The sequence below is a fragment of the Vipera ursinii genome, assembly GCF_947247035.1.
Source record: "Vipera ursinii genome assembly, chromosome: Z".
NCBI lineage: Eukaryota > Metazoa > Chordata > Lepidosauria > Squamata > Viperidae > Vipera > Vipera ursinii.
The window spans coordinates 28523198-28549581 of NC_139517.1; the positions used below are offsets into that span (position 1 = coordinate 28523198).

At 39.5% G+C, this 26384-nt stretch overlaps 1 protein-coding gene across 6 annotated transcripts; it reads right to left on the reverse strand.

Moving 5' to 3' along the window:
• Positions 1-3256: 3256 nt before the first annotated feature.
• On the reverse strand, positions 3257-24436 carry IRF3 (interferon regulatory factor 3). 6 transcript variants are annotated; one of them, XM_083377913.1, is made up of 10 exons: positions 24317-24436; positions 22446-22642; positions 16226-16403; positions 16023-16114; positions 15388-15442; positions 13438-13545; positions 11781-11906; positions 10748-11122; positions 6259-6377; positions 3257-3666 (listed from the first exon to the last, which is right to left on the reverse strand). In XM_083377913.1, exons 2-10 carry the CDS (start codon positions 22608-22610, stop codon positions 3505-3507), a joined length of 1380 nt encoding a protein of 459 aa, XP_083234039.1. In that variant the 5' UTR covers positions 22611-22642; positions 24317-24436; the 3' UTR covers positions 3257-3504. The 6 variants fall into 6 exon arrangements, with proteins under 6 accessions (XP_083234039.1, XP_083234036.1, XP_083234038.1 ...); XM_083377910.1 differs by having other exon boundaries at positions 13438-13548; XM_083377912.1 differs by lacking the exon at positions 24317-24436 and adding an exon at positions 24054-24223 and having other exon boundaries at positions 13438-13548.
• Positions 24437-26384: the final 1948 nt, after the last annotated feature.

Here is a 26384-nt window from a genome sequence, read left to right on the forward strand (position 1 = left end):
GCCTGGATGACAGTAAGATTTACATTAATTTGATTATAATTTTATAATATCTGCAGCAGTTCACATTATTTGCACAATAATTATGCTATTTGTCTCCATCAGTTTGAGGTAAAATCACGCAAATAATTGTAATGATATACTCATTTAACAAAACATTGAGAATAACACCCCTTTCCCAGTTGGTTCATTAAAATGATTTGTATGTATTTTGAGGGTAAGTAAATGCCATCTTGTGGGTGATACGGGTAAGGCATTAGTAATCCAGGTTTTTAGTTTTAAATAGTACTCAGATTTGCACTCTTAGTTGTTCATGGAAATATCCTGCTAGAGGCACTTAAGTTCTCCATAGCAAAATCCTGTGTACGCTTAGTGTAGTCCAAAGCCTATGCTTGTCTGAAAATAGAAGTAGTTCAGAAGAAAGAAACTCAAATTGTGAACAGAAAGAAAAACGAGACCAATAAAAGGGTGAAAGATAACTTCACAAATGAAAAGGGTAATGACTGCAGTGCACAACTAGATCTGTGATAGAGTAGGCAAACAGGACAAAATTCTCAAAGGTAAGGGCAGTTCAACCAGAAAATTGGTGAGATTATCACGGTATCTGGGTCTGATTGTTGGAGATTATTGGACTCTGAATAATCATTTTGGATTTGCTTTATTTCTGAAGGTCCCATTTTGAATAGGATTCAACCTAATGGCCTATAAAGCCACTTTTATTTGTAGTATTATGTATTTACATACCAAAGAAATATATCTACAGGAATTAGGGTAAACAGTCATCTGATAAGGATGCCTGAGGACTTGTAAAAGTGGGTTAAGAATGTGGGGAAACATGCTGACAAATTGCAAGATTTAGCCCAAGTAGATAAGAACATAGTAAGGATAGTCAAGATCACAACAAATATTTTCTGAAAAGGAGAGTCAGAAGAAAATAGTAAGGATAGTCAAGATCACAACAGATATTTTCTGAAAAGGAGAGTCAGATCTTGAGATGGAGAATTGGGTAATTTCTTGTATCCATCTTCAAGGTGGTTGCTGTGTGATAAGCTTATGCGTCTATATTCACAACTGGTGGAAAAAAGTTTCTGAATAATGAATGCTGCTCTTTCTCTGTTTAAAGAACATACATTCTTGCTTGGGTGTTTTTGTGTGTTAGGGCAGGCAGGGAGACTAACTGAAATGGCATAAGGCCTGACTTTCGGAAGAGGACTACTGGAAGAAATACCATGTGAAACTGCTGGGAAAAGAGAGAATTTGAAGAGGAATTGGATATTTGAACATAAACAATCATGTTGCTTTACCAATTTGGATCAGAGATTTGCAGCACTTGTAAGAAATGGCAAGAATGTTTAGGATTTTTTAGAACAGAAAAATAAAAGGTGGGAAGTGAACACAGAAGAAGCATACACATTTGTGGTCCAGGTAAGTGTTTTCTACCCAGATTTATTATCATCCGGATTATTTTGCAGAATCCATCCTGGCAGAAGACTGGAATGGATGAAATAAAAGCTTTATCCCAGAGTGTATAATGTTTGGAATTTATGTCTGTAAAATAGATTATTTAAATCACCAGGGTTGAGGTATGTTTCAGTTATTGCTTTGTCTAATAGAACTGCCGTCCCCATATTTTCTTACTGTTTCTACTGCTTTAGCAACTCTTGCTTCTGTCTTTAAAATCATGATGAGTTAGAAGTTGAAGCTAGGTAGAGAATAGTCTTTCCCTCCAATCTATTTAATTTATCATTAAATATATTTATTGTGCAATAAATTTTAGAGTCAGACTGCTGTAGAGATTAGAGTCCTGGTCTAGAAACCAGGAGCCTGTGAGTCCTAATCCTTATTACACCCAATTGAGTGACCTTTGGGCCAGTCATTCTGAACTCAAGGAGAAAATGGTAAGTAACTATTTCTGAAATCCTTCCAAGAAAACTGCAGAGACTTATCAGCAGTCAGTTTTTAACAACAATGCATATGTATAACCTACTGGTACATGCATCTATCCATTCTTCATTTCACATAGCTCGTAGATTGCTTTGTGTTATGTGAATCTCTGATTGTAGATATGCTAAGCTAAGCTAAACAAGCTCAGATGCTTTAAGATAATTTTATCCACTCCTGTGATTAACTTACAAATTCTGGCCTGTTAAGGTGCATTCAACCATATTTTTGATTTTGTGCATAACATGTTTTCTTCCTTGCTTAGTAATGTGCCAAGTGGAGTGACTGTTCCTCAGTCACAGATTAAGCTAGGATTCTAGGCTTAGTTTCATGTGCAAATGCAGAATTAAGAGCCACCCAGAAAGGACTTTATTGCAGTTCTCAGCTTTATCAGCTTTACCATAATCTATAAATGCCATGGGTCCCTAGGCTAGGTATTCCGAGAGATGAAATTAAACACAATCAGAGAGTGCCATATCAAAATAAGCACTCCATTGGAAAAAAATAGAATAATTATACTTTGAAATAACAATATTAACTTGGTTTGAATTGAGAAAGACAGTCGTCCTGTCTTTCAGTGAAAACCTGAAATGTGGGAGTTCCACATTGCAGGTGGCTACTGGACTAACAGCTGACTCAATTTCCTCCCCCCTCCCACTGCATCCTGCTCCCTTCCTGCCCATCTTTTAACTCATATTGCTGCACTTCATTGTTTTACTATTGTTATATTAACATTTTTAAAAAATAATTTATGATCGGTTTGTAAGCCACCCAGAGCAGCCCCACAGTAACATGGGCAACAAATAAATTTAATCATAAATAAGTACATTTTAGAAAAAAGCAAAAAGAAAATTCCAAGCATAGGAATACACTGTACAGGAAACAGTTAATTAGAACAGGTGGGTAATAGTGTGCCAGACCCTCCAAATACATTGGACTATGACATCCAGCAATCATGGATTGTAATACACACTTTCCAATTGAGATGACAAAAAAGTAATATCAAGTCGAGAAGCAAATTGCAAGAGTAGCAACAGGATTAAAGACTCACTTTTGGTAAGATTTGATAAGGAAACAAATAATAGTGGAACTAAACCTGTATACCTGCAATACTAGTTTAACAAAATTCCAGCAAGTAAGCCACTAAGTCTTTGCCAAACTGCTGGCAATAAAAAAATTGTATAAAATAGACAAAACAGTAAAAAAGCTATTGAAGTTTCACAGGTCTAGATTATTTAAATCTGATGGAAAATGCGATTTGTGTAATATTAAACCTATTGTCTGTATCTCAGCAAGAAAAGGAGGAAATCAGCAGATGAAGATAATATGAAGCAATGTTTAATTAGACTAAATACACAAAAAACAAACTTTTAAACATTTAGACAATATGTAGGCCCCAAAACAGAAGACTGGCAGGAGAAGGGAAACAATTTAACTCAAAAAGTCCAATAGAATTCCAGGCTACATTTCAGTTCTTGGTGTTCACCTTTTCACAGGAAGGACAAAATGTCATTCTGCTGTAGAATAGAAGAATGCAACATGCAGTACAGAACCGTGTAGCTATTTCTAAACTGTATCCATCTTTTCTTCCCACTTTCGCAGCTGCTCCAGAAGATGTTGTTGTTGTAGAGAATCTGAAATCCTTAAGTCTGGTTCATTATCTTTTAATGATGATGCCCCATAACTTTTGCCTAGTTCACAAAGAGTTTCTAAAACCTTGGGAACTACCTAGGTATGGAGGTGGGAGAAGGGAGGAGAAAGAGGAAGAGAGAAAGAGAGCAAAACTATTTACAATCCCATTAAGTAAATTTTGTTCATCTCTAGTAAATCATCTCTAATGTAGGTGGTCATTTCTGTAATCTACAATTGTAGAAACTTTCAGGGTGAAATATCATCTTGATGTGCACACACTGAACATGGCTTGTTGAATGAATCAAAAGGAGTCAGTGTCATACAATATTCTGTTTAGTAATACACCATATGTGGTCCTCCAACCTTTGGGTAAGCCCTTCAGAGATTCCCCAATGGCATTGTTTCAGAAACATTACATTGTTTTCTGTGAATGTAAAAAATTTGGATTCTAAATTTGAATGTGGCAGGAAAAAAATATTAAATATCAAACCCTTGGCATACTAACAAGGTATATATCCTATGGTAACCAGTAAACTATAGGTTAGAATTGTTGGATTTGGATGGCAAATTAAGCCACAAATTAGAAATATATTCTACTTTAATATGTCTGAATCTAGCTACTCTAAAAGCAAGTCTAGCTTCTATAACTTTGGCTTGCTAGATTGTTTTTCAACTTGCTTCAATCCCAACCAACACAGCTAATGTTCAAGGATGTGAGATATTGTCAACATTCAGAAGGCCACTGGGTCACCATCCTTTTTACTTCCCACCTTAAATCACTGCACTGCAACAATTGTTTACTTTTGGATTTCCTTAGAAAGATGGGAAGAATTAAAGCCCCAGTCAGAATGTAGGAATGAATAACATGAGAGGGAGGAGAGATTTAAAGAAAAGGCTTCTTCATTAGCAGAAGAACAGGACTGTTTTCGGAACACTTGGAAAACAACAAGCTTTTCTGAGACTTGCTTTCATTTATCCCTACAAGGAGAATCCTTTCCCTTTCACAGTTTTGCTCAAAGCTGAGAAAAAGTTACACTTGCTTCTTCCAACCTAACAAATCTATTATGAATATTAAGGGCAGAATAGAAAAGGAATTTTGGGGCTTATATACACTACATACTAATGTTTACTGTGTTGTATAAATCAAGCCATTCTGTATTTCTTAGGTTATGGGTAAAAAAAATAATCTCAAGTTTCTGAGACATGTGAAGAAAATCTGTGTGGCTGCTAAGAATCAACACTGATATATAATTACAATGTGTGAATCGGATTATTGAATCAATTGATAGCAAGCAGTAAATAGCCACATACAGAAAAAGTTTTTCCTTCCCACGGAGTAACTTGTAATTCTAAAGGGATAATCACGTGCCCTTTTGATCAAGTGCAACCCCAGTTCAAAGCTAAACTATGTATTGTGCACTTGGGAGAAAAAGGTCAACTTGTTTATGGTAAATACAGAAATAGTTAATACTTCCTCAATCTGTATCTCACCTGAGTCACAGATAGATAGAAAAGACAAACCTCATTTTCACTGTGGAGCTGATTTTGGCAAAAACAAACAAAAGCCCACCAAAATACTGAAGTGGTACTTTTGCTTATTTATTTATTTATTTATTTATTTAGTTATATTTATATACCGCCCTATTCCCTGAGGACTCAGGGCGGTTTACAGGAAATTAAAAAATCCAAAATACAAAAATTAAGAACCAAATTAAAAAATATTAAATTAACCCTGTAGTCAATTAAAAAGAACCCCAAATTAAAAATTCCTCCTCAGTCTGGGCCCGAGAGCTCAAAGAGCCAGGTCTTCAGGCCCCGGCGGAATGATCGAAGGTCGGGGGCAGTTCTCAGCTCCACCGGCAGCTGGTTCCAGAGGGCAGGCGCTCCCACCGAGAAGGCCCTATCCCTGGGTGTCGCCCGCCGGCAGTCTCTTACCGGCGGGACCCTGAGCAGACCCTCCCTGTGGGAGCGCACTGGGCGAAGGGCATTTGATGCCGGCAGCATCAAATTATTAAATAGTGGAGCTTAGGACTGCCCCCGACCTCCGTTCATTCTGCCGGGACCTGAAGACCTGGCTCTTCGAGCTCTCTGGCCCAGGCTGAGAATTTTAATTTTAATTTTAACTGGGGTTTATTTATTCAGGGACGGATATAATTTTTTTAAATTTGTTTTTAACTTTTGTATTTTTGTTTTTAGTCACCCTGTAAACCGCCCTGAGTCCTTCGGGAAAGGGCGGTATATAAATGTAAATAAATAAATAAATAAATAAATAAATAAATAAATAAATAAAAAGCATGCCTCCAAATAAATTTCAATTGCATGCATTTTATTTATTCAGTCTGTGTCCTTTCAATTTATCAAGTGCTCAAACCAGCAAACAACAATCACAATAATTAAATCATTAATAGTTAAATTTTAGCTAAAAAGTGTATTAGTTGTTTTGCCAAGGTGGACATTCTAAATGCAATTCCCAGTGCAGAACATTTCATAGCTCTTAAAATTGAAGTCTTTTTAATTAAATTGTAGAAAATGTGGTTTAGGCTACATCATTTTGGGTTTATGTGTCCAATTTATTTTATAGCTGTACATTAAAAAAATATTTCCTCGCAAGACAAGGAGAATAAGAAAAGCATACTGGGAAAAATGTACATATATATACATTTAACAAACTTTTGGATAAGAACTTACTTTTACCATGATCAGTTTTTTCTTCCAGACACTATTGGAATCAGGCCACTCTTCCCCAAAGCATAACCACCGAGTGTAATTAGGACAACCATTGCTTCCTTCAATGTACCCAATCAATTCTGAGGGAAGAAAGAGAAGAGAAGGTGGGATTTTTTCCCCTTGTATTTGGTTACTTCACCACAGAAAAATATAATATCCGCTCTCCAGTTAGTGAGTGCACATGGTGAATGCACATGGTGAGGCATCCTACTACCAAGGATGCCTCAAGTTTAACAAAAAGGGAGCAGTGAAATCCCCAAAATTTAGAATCAATACACAGGTACTCCTCAATTTACAACCGTTCGTTTAGTGACCAATTGAAGTAACAGCTTATGGTGATTTTTGATACATAAGACCATTTTGATCACATGATCAGTGTGGATGCCTAGCAACTGGGACGTATTTATGCATTGTCCTGGGATTGTGTGATTCCATTTGTAATCTTACCAGCCGGCTTTTAACATGCAAACCTCCCCCAAAAACTCTTCGGAGTGCTGGAACTTCTCCGGTGCAACAGACATCATTGCAAGCATTGCTTCCTCCTGCTGCATTGACATCAAAGGATTTACAAGATGCTCTTGAAAAACATGCCCAGGTAATTTTGGAATCAATGGGTGATAAATTAGCAAAGATCGAGGAGAAATTGGAGAAATTGGAGGAGAGAATAGAAGAGAGGATGGAAGAGAAGTTCAGTGCGATGAAGGTAGACATTTTGTCTTCAGTGCATAGTGTGGCTGAATGTGTGCAAGATCTGGATGAAAAAGTGGAAGACCTGACTCAAAAGAATGCCATATTAGAAGTAAAGGTACTGGAGAATGAAGATTTAAGAGGCAAAGTCAATAGGGGAAGTCAGATTTGTTTAATGATTGCACGATTCACTTAACAATAGGTGATTCACCTAACAACTGGGGCAAAATAGATTGTAAAATGGAGCTAAACTGCCTTGCTTCACAACAGAAATTTTGGGCTCCGTTATAGTTGTAAGTACCACCAATAATATACCATAAGTATACCACTATAATGGCCATTTTGCAAGTTTTAACTTAATGAAAACCTATGGCTTCCCATAGATAGTCAAACTATGGGCCATAGATTTAGAAAAAGCATGGCAAGAACAGGGACACATTGTAAGTCAGATGTAGATACCCTGATTATGTCCCCTAACCAATCATAATGGCTCTCCATTATGTGAATCATAGTTGAAATGTTATGCACAAACGTAGCCGGTTGCATATCTTGTGTGCATAGAAAGAGGGAGAAAATGAGAAAGCCTATTCTCACATAACACATTAACTTCATTAAAATGTACAACATTTAGCTCCATCAAAAAAGAATTTCCAGATGTTTAAGCTGGTTTCAAAAAGAATTGTGGCACTTGTGACCATATTGCAAATCTACAGTGGATCATGGGAAAATCTTAAGCTATCAAAAGATCATTTATATCTGCTTTATTGACTATAAGAAAGTCTTCAATTGTATTGATCGCAGCAAGCTGTGGAGAGCCCTAAAAGACCTGCAAGTGACAACACATCTGGCCAAGTTGGTGCAGTCACTGTTCCCAATTCAGAAAGCCACTGTATGGAAATTCTGATTGTTTTAAGGTAGAGAATGGAACGCAACAAGGTTGTATTCTTTTGGATTTCTTATTCAACCTGTATGCCAAAGTGATCATGAAGAAGCTGAAACTTTACTCAAAAATTTGAGTAAAGATTGGGGGAACATCAATAATCTTCAATATGTTGATGGCACAACCCTCAGGAATCAAAGAAAGCCTGAAACATTTGATCAAAAAGATAAAAGCAAGACTCTTCCTGAATATCAAAAAAACCAAACTTATGACCACTGTGAGGAATGGAAATTTCAAAATAACAATTGACGGTGAAGAGATTGAATATGTACAAGAATTCACTTTCCATAGGGTTGCAGGTCTATCAAAGCAGGGAATGCAGCTCAGAAATAAAGCATCAAATCACACTGGGTCACACAACAATGGTGAGTGTGAGTCAAGTATGGAAAAGCAAGGACGTTAGCTTGATAACGGAATGCAGATTAGTCTACCTAAAAAATTGCACCATGAAAACAACTAGACAAAAGAGTTAGAAAAGGTTCCTGCACATTCTTTGGACAAGCAAAGGTGACAAACAAGAAAGTACTGGAATGTATAAAACCAGACATCTCACGGGAAAATCACAAAATTCCATATTTTGGCCATATCATGCAATCAAATTAACTGGAAAAAGGCTGTTATGCTTAGAGTTGTCAATGGTAAAAGAAAACAAGGCCACCAAAACACTGGCCAAGACCCCATCAAAGCCAGCACCTGCCAGAGAATCAGAGCTATACAAAACTGAAAAATGTGGAGAACGCTGATCTATAGAATCGCCAAGAATCACACATTTATTTTTATTTATTTATTTTATTATATTTATATACCGCCCTTTCCCGAAGGACTCAGGGCGGTTTACAGGGTGATTAAAAACAAAAAATACAAAAGTTAAAAACAGTTAAAAAAATTATATCCGTCCCTGAACAAATAAAACCCCAGTTAAAATTAAAATTAAAATTCTCAGCCTGGGCCAGAGAGCTTGAAGAGCCAGGTCTTCAGGTCCCGACGGAATGAACGGAGGTCGGGGGCAGTCCTCAGCTCCACTGGCAGCTGGTTCCAAAGAGCAGGCACCCCCACTGAGAAGGCCCTATCCCTGGGTGTTGTCCGCCGGCAATCTCTTACCGGCGGTACCCTGAGAAGACCCTCCCTGTGGGAGTGCACTGGACGAAGGGAGCTTGTACAGATAGTATAATTACATTAAAAGAATGTTTACAGTTTGTAGAATATAGATATGGGATGAATCAACATGAGGTTTTTATTTCTCAGAGCATTACAGTTTACACTGTGTTTTGTTAACCTGGGTTTAATGTTTTAAAAAGTTGTATGAACTCCGTCCTTGGGTTCTGCACCTGGCACATTTTTGCTAAAAGAATGGGATTCTTAGATGCAAAAGACTTCTATTTATAGAAAATATTAATAACAAAAACAGTGGTTTCCAATCCAACATTCATAGTCTTCGTTGTTTTATTAGGACAGGGATGGGGAAGCTGTGAACCTTTCATTTCAACAATATCTCATAGCATACCTAATACTTAAAACAGATGGAAGCTGTTATCCCAACATATGGATGGAATCTCAGCTACAAATGAAGTTAGGGACCTTCTGCTTTCAAAAGAAGCAGATAATGATAATCGGGGCCTGAAAGTTTAGAAAAAGATAAGGAAATATATGGCCAATAATTTCACATGCTTTTCTATCCTTACCTTTGCTTAAAAGGATCCAGTAAAGATAGTCCTCGACTTATGACCACAACAGAGAACAGAATTTCTGTTATTAAGTAAGATGGTTAATAAGTGAATTGCACCCAATTTTATGACCTCTTTTGCCATGGTTGTTAAGCAAATGACTGCAGTTCTTAAATGGCCATTAAGCTCCCCCCATTGACTTTGCTTGCTGGAAGCCAACTGCAACTGTTGTAAATTCATTCCAGTTGCCAAGCTCCTGGATTTTGATTACATGACTGTGGGGATAAGTTGTAACTGCAAAGACTGATAAGTCACTTTTTTCAGTGCCATTGTAACTTTGGTCGCTAAATGAATGATTCTAAGGCAAGGATTGTCTGTCGTGATTTTAAATTCAGTTTTCTGAAAGTTTGGGATGGATCGCACTGGAAAACGTATACTTTTCAAAAGAGGGAGGGAAACCTGAAGCAGATTTGGGGGCCTTCTAACAACTGTATACAGCTCAGTGGTGGCATCTGTATGAAATACTTGCAGAAGGCTGCCTGACTCAATTTCTGGCAACTCAAATTAAAAAAAAGATTTAAAAAACACCAAAAAGCAAGTACTGCATGAATACTGGATGAAACTCATAGCTTGGCTCTATAAGCATCAATACTGAGTCTTCAAAGAGGATCCTAAGAGTCAAGAATCCTCTCCTTCATTCCCAAAACCAAGTTTTTTCATGATGCACTTTCCTCTTTTTTATTGGACAAGAATCAAAGTGACCAAATGTTCATTTGATCCATGGTTTTTTGAATAGAGAAGATGCTTCCTTGTATTCTATTATTTAGGCAGAATGTTTTTCTTCTAAGCTGATTTCCCTGTCTGGTAGCAGAAGATCAGAAGTGACCTGTCCTAACCTGCCATACCACTTGCAATCTCAATCTTGGATTGCTATCTGAGCAACATGGATTATATACTCTTAACAACCACACAAACCACCCGAGAACAAGCTGCATATATTATATTACATATTATATATATTAATGGGTGCACAGCAGGCTCTCGTTTAGTAGCAAAAGCTCAATGAAGCCTTGTTTAGTGGTTATTTTAGCTTAAGTAGAATTAACATACATCTGAACAAGCATTCTTAGGAGTTGGGTTAAAAACCATCTTAGCATACCTGATATGAAAACCTGCATATTGAAGATGGGAACAAACTGTTCCTTCAGTAGATTTCCATGCAGTATCCCATCTCCCGGAATTTCAGATTGGCTCCACCAGACATGGCAAACACCTTTGCGCATGCCACACAGTTGGTTTTCCATGATACGGAGATGCACACCTGGAGCCACTCCTTTGAGAAGGCGAAGAGTGTATTTTGCTTGCAGTTTATCGCTCAAAGTGGTGGGGTCAGGCAATGACACATCTTCCAAATCAGGATAATTGCCAGAGACACCAGGAGGCACAAAGCATAGGCCTCGTGAATTCACTTTACTGATCAATTTATGTAAAACCTGACGACCCCGATAAAAAGTCTGAACCTCAAAATCTGTTTCTAAAAAGAAGGAAATCCAAATTCTCAGAGTAGAGACAGTACTTTTTAATTAGTTCACACACAAAAAAAACTTTTACTACTGTAAAAAGGTAAAGGTTCCCCCGCACATGCATGCTAGTTGTTTCCAACTCTAGGGGCCGGTGCTCATCTCCGTTTCAAAGCTGAAGAGCCAGCGCTTGTCCAAGGACGTCTCCGTGGTCATGTGGTCGGCATGACTAGATGCCAAAGGCGCACGGAACGCTGTTACCTTCCCACCGTAGTGGTCCCTATTTTTCTACTTGCATTTTTACATGCTTTCGAGCTGCTAGGTTGGCAGAAGCTGGGACGAGTAACAGGCGCTCACTCTGTTACGCGGCACTCGGGATTCGACCCGCCAAACTGCCGACCTTCTGATCGACAAGCTCAGCGTCCTAACCCACTGAGCCACCACATCCCTTTTTACTACTGTAAACTACTACTAATACTGTACATTAGTGCCAAGGAATCTGTGACTCTGAATTACAACTTCCAGCACTCTTCAGTACTGGCTACGCTGATTCAGCTACATCTATAGGGCCACAGGTTTTCCAGTTTCTTAAGATGCCAAGATTCTCTTACCAGGTTTTTCACTACTATCCTGCAGGAGGACTTATTATTTCCTCTAGATTCAGAAACTTACCAAATGGATTTGTTATCAGTTGTTCCAATGGTGACATCATGGCAATGGGTGGATGCAGTTCTAAATTGGATGAAGGTGGGTTTTCATAGCAAAGTATATTTTCTGCCGCTATTCCTGAATATGGAACTTTACATATGGAACAAAAAATATATAGATTACAAAACTAAAACTGGTGGGTTTATAACTATATTCATTTAAGCAACTAAAATGTGGAGATATGGAAGTGGAAAAACAACTATTTCCACATCGTTATTTGGGCAGTTATCTCCCCCACTGCCCCATTATCTAAGGTCTTGTATTAATATAAATTCTGTATCAGTTTCTCCACAATAGGCATTTCATGAAGTGAACTGCAGTTTTTGACAGGTTACACTTTTTAATATATTTTGGTCAGAAAAATGCTGCTAGGATCCTTCTGATTTAATGGGTCTAGGATTCAAATCTTGAGAGAACAAGCAGATTTTGATCTAGTGGAATTGAAGCTTGAAAGTTTTTCTGCTCCATCATGGGCAGAATTTGGTATCTGGAATGGAACTTATTTAAAAAAGATTCTATTCCATTCCATTATAAAGGCTTAGATTTAAAAGAAAACCTTTAAAAAATATTCAATTAAAATAAAGCTGAACTCTTACTTCTTCTAATAGATCCATCTCATTCTTCTGAACATTTTTAGAAGGAAAAAAACCCCACTGTAATTTAGCCAAAAGGTAGAAAGCAAGTTGGACAATTGCTATTGTTTTTTCATAGAATTTCTCTGCACCATTGTACAGGTGGCCCTCGACTTACAGCCACAATTGAGCCCAAAATTTCTGTTGCTAAGTGAGACATTTGTTAATTGAATTTTGCCCCATTTATCAACCTTTCTTGCTATAGTTGTTAAGTGAACCACAGCACTTGTTAAATTAGTAACAGTTATTAAGTGAATCTGGCTTCCCCATTGACTTTGCTTGTCAGAAGGTCACAAAAGTTGACCACATCACCCTGGGACAATCATAAATATGAGTCAGTGGCTAAGCGTCCAAATTCTGATTGGTGACCATGGGTATTTTGCAACGGTCGTAAGTGTGAAAAATGATCATAAGTAACATATTTCAGTCACTAAATGAACTGTTGTAAGTCGAGGCCTATCTGTACTACAGTGTACTAGATCTTCATCTTCTAACAATGCTCATTCAGAACATTTCAATTCTTAAACCTATTCTTGTCCTTCTTCCAAATGTCATTCTTGTTACTCAGTAATTTAGAAAACAAAAACTCTTTACATTATGTGAAAGTGAAGACTTATGCATCCAACCATTATTACTTTTTATTGTGTAGTGAGTTCAGAAGAGTAGGAATGAGGAGTACAGTCAAAACATCTCTTTATTTAGAGACCATAACTGTACTGAGGGGTTAGGGGGAACTTTTAAAAAAGGAATTCTTTCTATTCTATATTATTATTTTCTTTCTACAATATCTACCGTAGATTGGCACATGATGTTTAGATGATAAAGTCTTGGTTCACATTAAAGCATAAATATAGTTTTCAAAGCTCATGACTGAGTTTATTGTCTATGAAACAGTATGGTTCATTTGGCTTTAGGTTGCTGCTCTGTGTGAATGGAAGTTCTTTGACCACAAGACAACCAAGAATTTTCCCTAGATTAAGAAAGCTTACCAAATTCATTGGTTCCGTCGGTTTGTTTCAATAGAGCCATTGGTGATATAGAACTAACTGGATCCAATTGGGACGGAGATAGAGTTTGATACCACATTAGACAGTCTTCTCCTAGGGCCAAAAGTGAAGTATTGTAGAAGACAAAGAGACATAACAAAAACTTAATGCCGAAACAAGGAACAATTTGGACTTTTTCAAAATACAAAATAACCTCATCTCTTCCCTCCCCCACCTTTGACCATTTATTCCTCAAATAGCCACCAATGTTTTGATCTCTAACATTTTATTTTAAAGACATTTAAGAACAAGACTAAAAATGGAGAAAAACAAAAAATTGAGCTGTACAAATTTTAAATATTAGATAAGAATTTACAACATGCTAAGGAAAAACAAAGATTTGTTAATCTACTAATATTTCATTGGTACAGTATATAAAGATGATTTTACATTACACTTTAAAATTACAATTAAAATCATGTCAGCAATTAAGAAAAACAGCCAATATAAGGATCACTAGTCAAAATAATGATTTCTAACTATAGAGGGTCCTCGACTTATGATCACAATTGAGTCCAAAATATCTGTTGCTAAGGGAGATGGTTGTTAAGTGAGTTTTGCCCCATTTTACAACCTGTCTCATCATAATTGTTAAGTTAATAGCAAGGTTGTCAATGGTTTCCCCATTGACTTGGCTGGTTAGGAGGTCACAAAAGGTGATCACATGATGCAGGGACACTGCGACCGTTATAAATATGAGCCAGTTGCCAAACTCCCAAATTTTAATCAGGTGACCCTGGGGATGCTGCAACAGTCATAAGTGTGAAAAATGGTCATAAGTCATTTTTCTGAAACTTTGAATGGTTACTAAACAAATGATTGTAAGTCAAGGGCTAATCTGAAGCAGTCTGAAAATTATAATAACAATAAATAATAATAATAATAATAATAATAATAATAATAATAATAATAATAATAATAAGTAGTAGTAGTAGTAGTAGTTGGAAGGGACCTTGGAGGTCATCTAGTCCAACCGCCTGCTCAGGCAGGAAACCCTATACCATTTCGGAGCTTTTAGAGCTTTGAAATCTTATGTTAATAGAATCCCAAATGCTGGATACAATATAGCAGAAATCTATTTGCAAAATTATAATTCATGTCATGTTAATTTAATGTCATGCATTAAATATGAAGTTATTTTGACATTAATGCATACACTTAAAAACCTTTGGACTGTCTGTCCATCGAAGAAGGAACTGTGACATTTCCAATATGTTCCAGTGAAAAATATAAAATTTACTAAAGTCAATCCAGTATTTTTTCTAGGAATGCAAAGCTTATATATACTGGTGAGAAATAAAAGTCAGTATTTAAAATTTGTTTCATTTTTGGTGAATAATCTGCCAAAATTGCTGAGCTTTATGACTACTTTCAAATATGGAAGAATTCTCCAACCTGGTTATTAAATTTTTAACTTTTTTTACCCTTAATATTATTTATTTTAGCTATCACCTTAGGAGTAAAATACCAAGAAAACATCTTGTACTAATTTTCTAAGTAAATTTGTCTTCCATTGATGTTCCCATTTTTGCCTTTTAATTTAGATTCTTCATGCTTTTAAACAGAGGTACAACGTTTAACTTATTCTGTTTCTGAATTACATTTCAGTGACTATTTTATATATATGCCCCAACAGATGTTCTATATTTCTTTTACAGGCATTTCAAAATGTGGTCAGGTCTCTGTCTAAATGTTCCACTTGGCTTTTATATTTTTTTTAAAAAAACTGTATTAACTTTTTAGATTGTATTGAAATCAATGAAGGAGAATCTCAGATTTCATTTTTGTTTTATTAAAGGTTGTATTCTGCAATCCTTACAAATGATATCTGCACTTATTTTGTTGACCATCATGAAAATAAATAATATCATCCTTTTGATTCCTATCACTCACCATTATTAGAATTGGAACAATCCAAAGAACTCAGCACATTCTCCTGTGTTTCACCCTGTAGAACAGGATGAAAGATAAGAAAAAGCATCTAGTCTTGGCATGTTCAACCTATTGGCTTACCTGAGCTACACTGAATGGAAAGGAATTGTCATGGGCTGTGTGTAAAATATATATAGTTAATACATATAAATGCACATAATGTGAAAAGTTTATAATCTTATGAGGCTGCATTACTGGCTCTCCAGGATCACATGCCACCCACCAGCCATGAATCAGAGACGCCTGATCTGGTCTCTTGCCCTCTCTTCTCCATTCAGAGGGATATCCAACTCCCAAGTTCTTTTTTTTTCCATTTTCCTTTGACCATTCAAATGAAGGCATGTAAGCTATGTTGGGAACTTTTTTCCAGGAAAGAAATGTAGAATACATCAATAAGCACTGCCACCTAGTGTTAAGCACACAAAACACAGAGAAAGGCTTTTGAAAAGCTGCTGAAAACGAGAGAAACATCTTTAAAGATATAAGAAGATACTACAACTTCATTCTGCCAGGGGACAACATGCTATACTGAGTGTTTGGAAAACCCCAGCAAAGGAAGGGAATCTGACTATCGGGTGAGATAGAGAAGAACTGACCTGACTAAACGATGAACTTGCTCCCCGTGACCTTCTACTTTCAGCTGGAATCAACGGGGCATCACTGATCTTCTCTGTTGGATTATTTAAGTCTATATAAGAAAATAACAAACAAATATTCTTTCACTCTGATCCACAATTCTCCCTTCTTTAAATTACACTGTTTTCAGTAGCTGCCAAGCTTTCTGAAGTTAATTCCTTACTGGCAATATTAAGGCTGATTTTATAGACTTTGTGAGGATCTTCAGAGTCAGTACTATTATCCTCCACCATCTCAATACCATCTTTTCGGTTCAGAGCAGCGCGGAAGTTCCTCTTCCAATCTGAAGGGGTCCGAGGATCCGATTCTGGGTTGTAAAGGTGTCTAGCAATGGCCCAATCCTAGGCAGAAAGGTATCAGGTAGGTAAAACCACCACAGTATATTCTGCAATTGCCATGCCTGGCTTCTCCATGCTCCTCATCAAACTAGCATATGACTAAATTCATCCAATACACCAAAATCTGATTTGCTTCTGTCTTGACTTAATTCATTTTGTGAACCCAGCCACTACAGTTTATAAGGCATGGTTTATGGCTTAGCATGCTGGGCAAACCAAGTCATAGGATCTCGGAAAGTTTATGCAGCAGTGAGTTTCTTAATTTTTAACAGACCATAATAATCTTTGTAGTTTTTGATGAAAAAACCACTATTTTCTATTTTAGCCATTTTCAGGGATTGTCCTCTGAAAGTGGCTAAAACATATGGCTCAGTATTCAAATGCCTAGACAGATATCTAGAGGCGTAGAGAACAAGGCAAAAGGCCTTCATGGAGATAAGATCAAGTTCACAAGAAGCAGATAATATTAGGAAGCAGCTCAGACAAACACCTCCCTAATTCACTGAACCATAAGTAGTAGAAGTACAACACAATCAGACTTGTAAGAGTCTGTTATAGCCAGTTTCAATAAAAGTAGTTTTAGCCTTCCTGTGAAATTGATTTCTTGTTCAGGTCTAAGTGGGGCTGACAAACGGACGCAGGTGACTAGTAGAAGCCACCATGGTATCAATGAGCCATGACACCAATGTGCAGAAAGTGCTGATTATATCATGGTGGCGCAGCGATTAGAATGCAGTATTACAGGCTGACTATGCCAAATCCCAGGAGTTCAAGTCTGACTGGCTCAAGGTTGACTCAGCCTTCCATCCTTCTGAGGTCAGTAAAATGATGACCCAGATTGTTATATGCTGACTCTGTAAACCACGTAGATAGGGCTGTGAAGTACTGTGAAATAGCATATAAGTCTAAGTGCTATTGCTATTACTACTCATGATGACACATATTGTCATTTATTTGCCCTTGGGGATCTCAAAATTTGCAAGATGACAAGCATAGCATAGTGATAGAAGTTCTGCTCCTATTGTGCTTGCATTGCATGCCCATACAGATGTGTACTTTTAAACTCCCAGAATTCCTCAGCCAGCATATTCCTGTGACTGAGAAAAACTGCTCTAGCAAATGAACACTTACAGTTTCAAGAAAAAGTATGTGAACCCTTTGGGATTACGTGGAGTTTTGCATGAATTGGCCATAAAATGCGCTCTAAACGTCATGTAAGTCACAACAATAGAAAAACACAGTCTGCTTAAAATAATACTACACAAACATTAGCTGTTGTCATGTTTTAATTGAAGATAAGATGGAAAAATTCACAGTGCAGGGTGGAAAAAGTATGTGAACCTTTGGACTTAATAACTGGTTGACCCTCCTTTGGCAGCAATAACCTCAACCAAACATTTCCTGTAGCTGCAGATCAGACCTGCACAACGATCTGGAGTAATTTTGGACCATCTTGGCATCTTAAGAAACTGTTTCAGTGTAGCAATATTGTTGGGATGTCTGGTGTGAATCGCTCTCTTAAGGTCATGCCACAGCATTTCAATCGGGTTGAGGTCAGGACTCTGACTGGGCCACTCCAGAAGGCGTATTCTGTTCTGTTGAAGCCACTGTTTTGTTGAATTACTTGTATGTTTTGGGTCATTGTCCTGTTGCATCACCCATCCTCTGCGGAGCTTCAGTTGGCAGACAGATGGTCGTACGTTTTCCTGCAAAATGTCCTGATAAACTCTGGAATTCATTTTCCCATCAATGACAACAATCCGTCCAGGCCCTGAGGCAGCAAAGCAGCCCCAAACCATGATGCTCCCTCCGCCATGTTTTATAGTGGGGATGAGGTTTTGATGTTGGTGTGCTGTGCCTTTTTTTCTCCACACATAGTGTTGTGTGTTTTTCCCAAACAACTCAATTTTGGTTTCATCTGTCCACAGTATATTTTGCCAGTATTTCCACCTTCGGTAGGTTCTAAAACCCCTAGTTCCACGAGGCGTTCCAGTTCGTCCTCAATTTTCTTTTTGAGGGCGAATAGGACCCTCCTGGCCCTGATCCTGACTGGTTGTACAGTGGGGTTTAAGTTTAAGGAGACGGGTGGGCCTGTATATTTTCCCAGAGAGCCGTCGAAGACGTCTGCATATTGTTTGCAGACAGCTTCGAGGCTTGCGGCCTGTACAGCATTGACCCCCATGATGGCAATGCCTAAGGGGCTAAACCAGTTAAGCCCGATTAGATTGGTGCGTTCCCCTTGTGTTACCAACACATCTAGGGGCCCTTGGAATTTTTTTAATTCTACCTACACTCGGGCTTTCCCCTTAAGCAGAATGGGGGATTTTTGATAATCTGCCAATTGTATCTGGGGGGGGGGCTCTAAGGGAATTTCCTTGTTGTTGCGTTGGCAAATTTTCTTGTAAGTTTTTAGGGAAATTAGAGACACTGCCGACCCGGAGTCGACCTCCATGTTGCAGGAGACCCCTTGGAGTTTAGCTTTAATTTTAACCTTGGGGCTTAGATGGTGGACCCCATGGGCTCTCTTGTCCCTGTCTACCGCCTTCACTAAACTCCCCGGGGGTTTTTCCCTATAGGCTCGGTAAGGTCTCGTACCTGGGGGGGGTGGCCTCCAATTCGTGCAGGTTGTCGCGGGGTCGGCTCCGGCAAACTATTTTGATGTGCCCGGTTTTCCCGCAGTTGTGGCACTTTGCGTTGCGGAAACGGCAGCTCGCTCGGGCATGGTTGCCCCCGCAGCTGGCACAGGTGACCCGTGGTTCCCTGGGGTAGCTTCGTGGGGGAATGTAGCTCCGTGCTTTTTGTTTGTCGCTGTGGTCGCTTCGGCAGGTTTGTAGCTTTTCCATCCGCCGTTGGATGGCATCTACATCGGTCAGGTCTATGGTTCCGTCGTCATCGCTGAGGGTTGTTTCGTCCTGATGTACGGTTCCGTGATGTTCGTTGGTTGGTCATGTGTGGTCTCCCCGATGGCTGTCTTCGTATGCCAATACCTCCCGGGAAACCTCCGCTAGATTCATGTCGGGCTTGGCGATGATCTTCTTTTGAAGACGTTCATCTCTCAGCCCTATGACGATTTGATCCCGAATCCGATCTTCTAAGTCTGGAAATTGGCAGCTTCGCACGGCGTGCTGGACTCCTGCGATGAAGTCGTTCGCAGATTCATCCGGCCGCTGGCATCGATGTGCGAATTGCACTTGCCAATACAGCTCTGAACGGGCCGGCATAAAATGCTTGTTAAGTCTTTCGGTGAGCTCAGCGTATGGCACCTCCGCGATCGGTATCGGGCTGAACAGCCCTACGGCGACGTCATAGACCGGCGGCCCGCTTATGTACAGGAGAGCTGCCGCTTTTGCCCGATCGTCAGTAATTTTACTGACCAAGAGGAGCCCCTCGACCTGCCCCAGGTGCGACTCCCATCGCTCCGGGTGACGGGTGTTAAATTCTCTGACGCTGTCCCGGTCCGGTTATCCGCTCCGCCGTGGAAGTTATAACTTCCGAGTGACTCAGCCGTGACTCGCTCGGGGTGGCCAGGAACTCTCTTCCCTGGCAGTGACTTCAGCTTGGCGAAGCGAATCCCACCTTCGTTGCCAGTGAAGTGGCTGACAGACCACTCTGAGACAGCAGGCTTAACTCCAACAGGTTTATTCAGAATCGGACAAAAAGGTGTTAGGCTTTAGCTCTTTTATAGCTGGCTGCCGGCCGGCTGGGCCAATCAGCGGCCGTTCTTCTCCCACCGGGATTCAGGAGCCAATCCGCTGTAGGCTGTGTTTGACAGCTCCTTCGTCCGCGTGGCTGGAGCGCATGCGTGGTTCCGTGCTTGTGTTGACAGCGGAGAGCTGTCAACTGGCTGCGCCTGCACCTTCGCTGTGGTGGTTTTGACAGCTGTCAAAACTCCCGCGTGTTCGGCTGTCATGGTGTTTACCTCACGATAATACAACTGTTTTAACTTATTAAACATTAACAACTCTTACATATATAATACAAGTAGTGCTGTGGAACATCCAGGTGCTCCTTTGCAAACTTCAAACGTGCTGCAATATTTTTTTTGGACAGCAATGGCTTCCTCCGTGGTGTCCTCCCATGTACTCCATTCTTGTTTAATGTTTTCCTTATTGTAGATGTGTCAACAAAATGTTAGCATGTGCCAGAGATTTCTGTAGGTCTTTAGCTGCCACTCTAGGATTCTTCCTTACCTCATTAAGCATTATGCGCTGTGCTCTTGCAGTCATTTTTACAGGACGACCACGCCTAGGGAGAGTAGCAACAGTGCTAAACTTTCTCCATTTGTAGACAGTCTGTCTTACCGTGGACACATGAACATCAAGGCTTTTGGAGATACTTTTGTAACACTTTCCAGCTTCATGCAAGTCAACAATTCTTGATTGTAGGTCTTCTGAGAGCTCTTTTCTGCAAGGCATGGTTCACATCAGACAGTGCTTCTTGAGACCAGTAAACCCAAAACAGGTGTTTTTTTAAAGGGCAGGATGGCTGTCAGCAACACATCCAATATCATCATACTGGTTGGAGTCAAGATTGGCTCACTCCTGGCTCCAATTAGCTCTTGGAGAAGTCATTATAGGCTAGGGGTTCACATACTTTTTCCACCCTGCACTGTGAATGTTTCCATCTTATCTTCAATTAAAACATGACAACAGCTAATGTTTGTGTAGTATTATTTTAAGAAGACTGTGTTTTTCTATTGTTGCGACTTACATGATGTTTAGAGCGCATTTTATGGCCAATTCATGCAAAACTCCACGTAATCCCAAAGGGTTCACATACTTTTTCTTGCAACTGTAATCTTTTGGAAGTCAAGAGCATCTCTTGTAAACAAGACAAAAGCATAATGAAACTTAAATTTAATTGATTTTATTTTTCTCCAGTCATAGCTCAAATTATTTTTTCTTTCTATCACAATAAAAGGCATGGGTGGCTCAGATGTGCACCTCACAATGCAACATTTTCTCCTTTATATCCTCTAAGCATGGTATCATAGGTACTAAACTACTTCTCCTCTTGCCCATTTTGGCTAAGGAATTATGGGAGTCCAATGCATCTCAAGGGCCCGATATTGGAAAGAATACTTTAAGGACACAGCAACAACTACCAAGGGGCCCCAGAGACTTATCAATTTCATCTACTGGTTAAAGGGCTAAGACCAGGAAAACCTGAGTACTGCTCTGTCCTTAAGAATGGAACTAGCTGGGTGAGTCTGGGCCAGTCATTTTTTCTCAGACCTGGGACTCCTGATCTAGTCTACCTTATAGAACTGACATATCTGTCCATGTAACCAGTAGGAGTACAGACCGACTCAAAGCCCACCACCACCATGAGCTCATAATACAGAGGCTGAATAATTCAGAGACCCATCAGAAAAAAATGGACTTGCCATCAACAATTGAAGAAAGACAGTTTGGTCTAGTGGTTAAGGAACCAGGCTAGAAAGCAGGAGACCATGAATTCAAATTTTGCCTTAGCCATGAGAGTCAGCTGGGTGACCTTGACTCACTTTCCTTGAGCCCAACTCACCTTATGAGGCAACAATTTGCTTACAGCTGCCAAAAAAGTCAAAGCAGTCCTAGGCTGCATCCATAAAGTAATAGCATCAAGATCAAGAGAAGTGACAGTACTGTTTTATCCAGCAATAGTGGGCCACATATGGAATACTGCATCTAGTTATGGTCACCATGATACAAAAAACCTGTTGATACCCTAAGAAGTGTGTAGAGAATAGCAACAAGGATGATAAAGACTTAGGAGAAATCAAATAATGAACAATTGAAAGAGTTAAGTAAGTCTAGCCTATGGAAGAAAAGGATTAGGAGGGATAATGATAACTATCTCCCAATACTTTGAAGAGATGTCACAGAGAAGAGGGGGTTGACTTATTCTCCAAAGCACCAAAATGAGGACAAGAAGTGGCAGGTGGGATTCTTGTTAAAGAGAGATCCAACTTTGATGTAGGGAATTTTTCTGACAAGAACAATCGTCTCTTTCACACAGAATGTGACACACATCCAACAGGGGAAGAAAACCCCAGTAGCTTACCTCAAAGATCTGAAAATCCTTTGGGTTACTGTTCTGCCGTGAGAGATGCTTCCATGGCACTCGGAAAAGTGTTTTTTCTGAGTTGAGCCAAGACACACCTGGATATCGCTGGCTATCCAACTGCTCTATCAGCCAGGGCACAATGAGAAGTTTCTGAGTTCCCATTGGAGATATACAGATATGGTGTCAGTTTAAATCTGTGGGGAAAGAACAGAACATTAACACAATGCACTGGGGAAATGTGAAAAAAATGCTTTTCACGCATGGACAGAACTTTTGCTTATCATAAGGTCCTTGGTGGTCTCTGAGGTTGGTGGTTTTCATACAGATATTTCATTACCAAGAGTAGCAATTGTGAGAGAGATCTTGGAGTCCTAGTGGACAATCACTTAAATATGAGCCAGCAGTGTGCTACAGCTGCTAAAAAAGCCAACACAGTGCTAGGCTGCATTAACAGGGATAGAATCAAGATCACGTGAAGTATTAATACCACTTTACAATGCCTTGGTAAGGCCACACTTGGAATACTGCATCCAGTGTTGGTTACCACGATGAAAAAAAGTTGTTGAGACACCAGAAAGAGTACAGAGAAGAGCAACAAAGATGATTAGAGGTCTGGAGGCTAAAACATATAAGGAACAGTTGCTGGAATTGGGTATGTCTAGTTTAATGAGGAGAAGGATGAGGGGGGACATGATAGCAGTGTTCCAATATCTCAGGGACTGCCACAAAGAAGAGGGAGTCAAGCTATTCTCCAAAGCACCTTAAGGCAGGACAAGAAGCAACAGATGGAAACTAATCAAGAGAGAAGCAACCTAGAACTAAGGAGAAACTTCCTGACAGTTAGAACAATTAACCAGTGGAACAACCTGCCTCCAGAAGCGGTGAATGCTCCAACACTGGAAGTTTTCAAGAAGAGACTGGATAGCCATTTGTCTGAAATGGTATAGGGTTTCCTGCCTGAGCAGGGAGTTGGAGATGACCTCCAAGGTCCCTTCCAAGTACTACTACTTACTAACTACTACTTCTTCCTCCTCCTCTTCTTCTTCTTCTTCTTCTTCTTCTTCTTCTTCTTCTTCTTCTTCTTCTTCTTCTTCTTCTTCTTTTTCTTTTTCTTTTTCTTCTTCTTCTTCTTCTTCTTATTATTATTATGTAACATTATCAGGGCTGTGTACAGATGTGCACTGATGTTACCTATTATGGTAATGAAATGGCTGCAAAAAAAATCACCAAACTCAGACAGCATCAAGGACCCCACAGTTCAACCCTGATATACAATTCTCTTCTATTGTTTGCAGTCCCTTGCCATCCACGACTACTTCCCCAATCTGTAGCTGTGCAGATGACTGAACCTTCCAGAATTTCCTTGTCAGATGACTGAACCTTCCAGAATTTCCTTGTCAGCAGGGTCAAGGCCCCAACACATTGTTGCTTGATAAAAGCTCAAAACAGCAGCGAATTTAGGCTGCTCTCCTATTTCTAAACAAGACGCTGATCCTCCTGGAATAATCTTTTCTCATCCACAACATTTTTTGGAAATCTGAACAATCAACTGTCTCATCCGTACCTCCACTCTCTCTAAATAAAAGATGGAATAGTTGCACAAACCTTTTGGCAACCTTCCGCCGCTTCCCGTCTGGAAGTGGGCAGAGTAGGATTTACTTCGCAGTAAACGTCGGGTTTACTCTGGAAATTTTGGAAATACCACTAAGAGGAACTGTTATTTGGTGGGCCTCGCGTACGGTATTTTGATTTCAGATCTGGAAGGTGGAGCGTAGTTGCGGGAGACGTCGGCACGTTTATCATCGCTGTCAAGATAGCTTGAGCGTCTTCCCGAACCCCGAGCCCCCCTCTCCGATCAGTGTACCTACCTCTTTCTCTACGCCGGGATCTCTAGTTCAGTCGAGCGATTTAAAAAAAAAAACAGGTTACAAAGTCCCCGTCACACATTTAGTTTCGATTTCCTGATTCAGAAATCTTCAACTGGACACGCCTTCTTCTAGTTGAATCGGAGAGGATTTTTTTCTCTCTCTCTCCATACGTCTGAAGAAACCGCCCATCAGGGAGGCAGTTTTGATGTTCTTTTTCTTTTAGGAAAGCAATATTTCGGTAGCGAGAAGTCTGTGATGGTAAGAATCTAAGAAATCATGCCGATCGGAGTTGACGGAGAACTGAATAAACGTCATTTCCTGGTGCCAATTTGGGGAAAGCTGTGAGAAATTGCTGAGGAATGGGTGTGGGTTCACAGAATAACCCCCAATTGTGAAAAAGGGTACCTAACGCTTCCCAAACCTATCCCAACATCTTAGCTTCTACTGCTCATGGGTACAGATAACCCACAAATTACAACACTAAATTTAGTGACCATTCAAAGTTGATAACGGCACTGGAAAAAAAGTGACTTATGGCCATTTTTCACACTTATGACCGTTGCAGCATCCCCATGGTCACGTGATTTACATTTGGATGCTTGACAACCGACTCACATTTATGACGGTAGCAGTGTAACCTTCTGACCAGCAAAGTCAATGGGGAAACCAGATTGACTTAACAACCATGTTACTAATTTAAGAACCACAGTGAATCACTTAGCAAATGTGGCAAGGAAAGTCATAAAATGGGACAAAATTCACTTAACAACTATCTTGCTTAACAACAGAAAGTTTGGGTTCAGTTGTAAGTTGTAAGTTGAGGACTACCCTCTCAGTTAACAGAAGTCAACCATGACTGACATCCTTATTTATTACCTATGCAATCTTTTTCTTACAAATTCTGTCCGTTCCTCCCACCCTGCCCGGTCAGGTCTTTATTAGTTTTGTCTCTTCAAAAAAATATCACCTTCTGTTTTGTTCCACTCCTGATCATTTGTCATTTATTCTGTTAGCAGAACTACTCCAAATACTGTAACTCACAGTCTCATGAAATTGCGTTGTGCCATTCATAGATTTTGCTTGATGTATTTCCATTCTTGCCATTACCGTTGGAACACTTCTTACTGAACTTTCTTTTATGGGAATTGACATCACAGAGGCTCCAGTGTGACGATTCCTGAGTTTTACACCCTATTTTTAGGAAAATATGTCTTGGATAAGAAGAGAATACATAGTGTGACAGCTTCCAACACATGTAATTATATTGTCCTGTTCCTAGAATGCTATCCAAAATGGGGCAAATGTAAAATGGGGCAAAGCTCACTTAACAAATTTCTCTCTTAGAAACATAAATTTGGGGGTTGTAAGTTGAGGGCTACCTGTATTGTCCACTGTGAAGTAACCCTTTATTTATTTTTTTCTGCCTCCCTTAAAGCATTTTAGATATTTTTAACGCCAATGTTTTGAGATTAAAGGCAAAGTTTTAATGGTTGCCCGCGTTCTTCTTTAAAAGAATTGTTTTCGCATGAACTAATTTGATGGCATTTTTCATTTTATGGGTGAGTATTTTTAGTCTTGCATGTCGTCATGGAAAAGCACATTAAAAATGGCTTAATAATAAATAAAGCAGTTTTGTTCTTAAATGGCTCCTTTGTTGGTGAACACAGGGAGAACCTTTCCTGCTGAGCCAGGGGTGGGCAACCTTGGCTCTTTTGTGGCTCGTGGACTTCGGCTCCCAGAATTCCTGAGCCAGCATGGCTGGCTCGGGAGTTCTGGGAGTTGAGGTCCATGAGTCGTGGAGGAGCCGAGGTTGCCTACCCCTGTGCTAGGCAGTGAAGAAGCCAATAATGCTGAAGAGAATGACAAGAATATTGAATTATCACCTAAAGGGAGAAGAAGAGAGAGGGCAGTGCACAAATGGTGTGTTTTTGTTTTAATAAGAATTTAGCTAAACAGCAAAAGATAATCAAGCAGATAGGTAACTCTTGCAAGCAAAAATGACTCTCATTAGATTATTAATAAACATGGCAAGCCCCAAAGATGCTTTTTTTCAGGAGGCAACTGGACT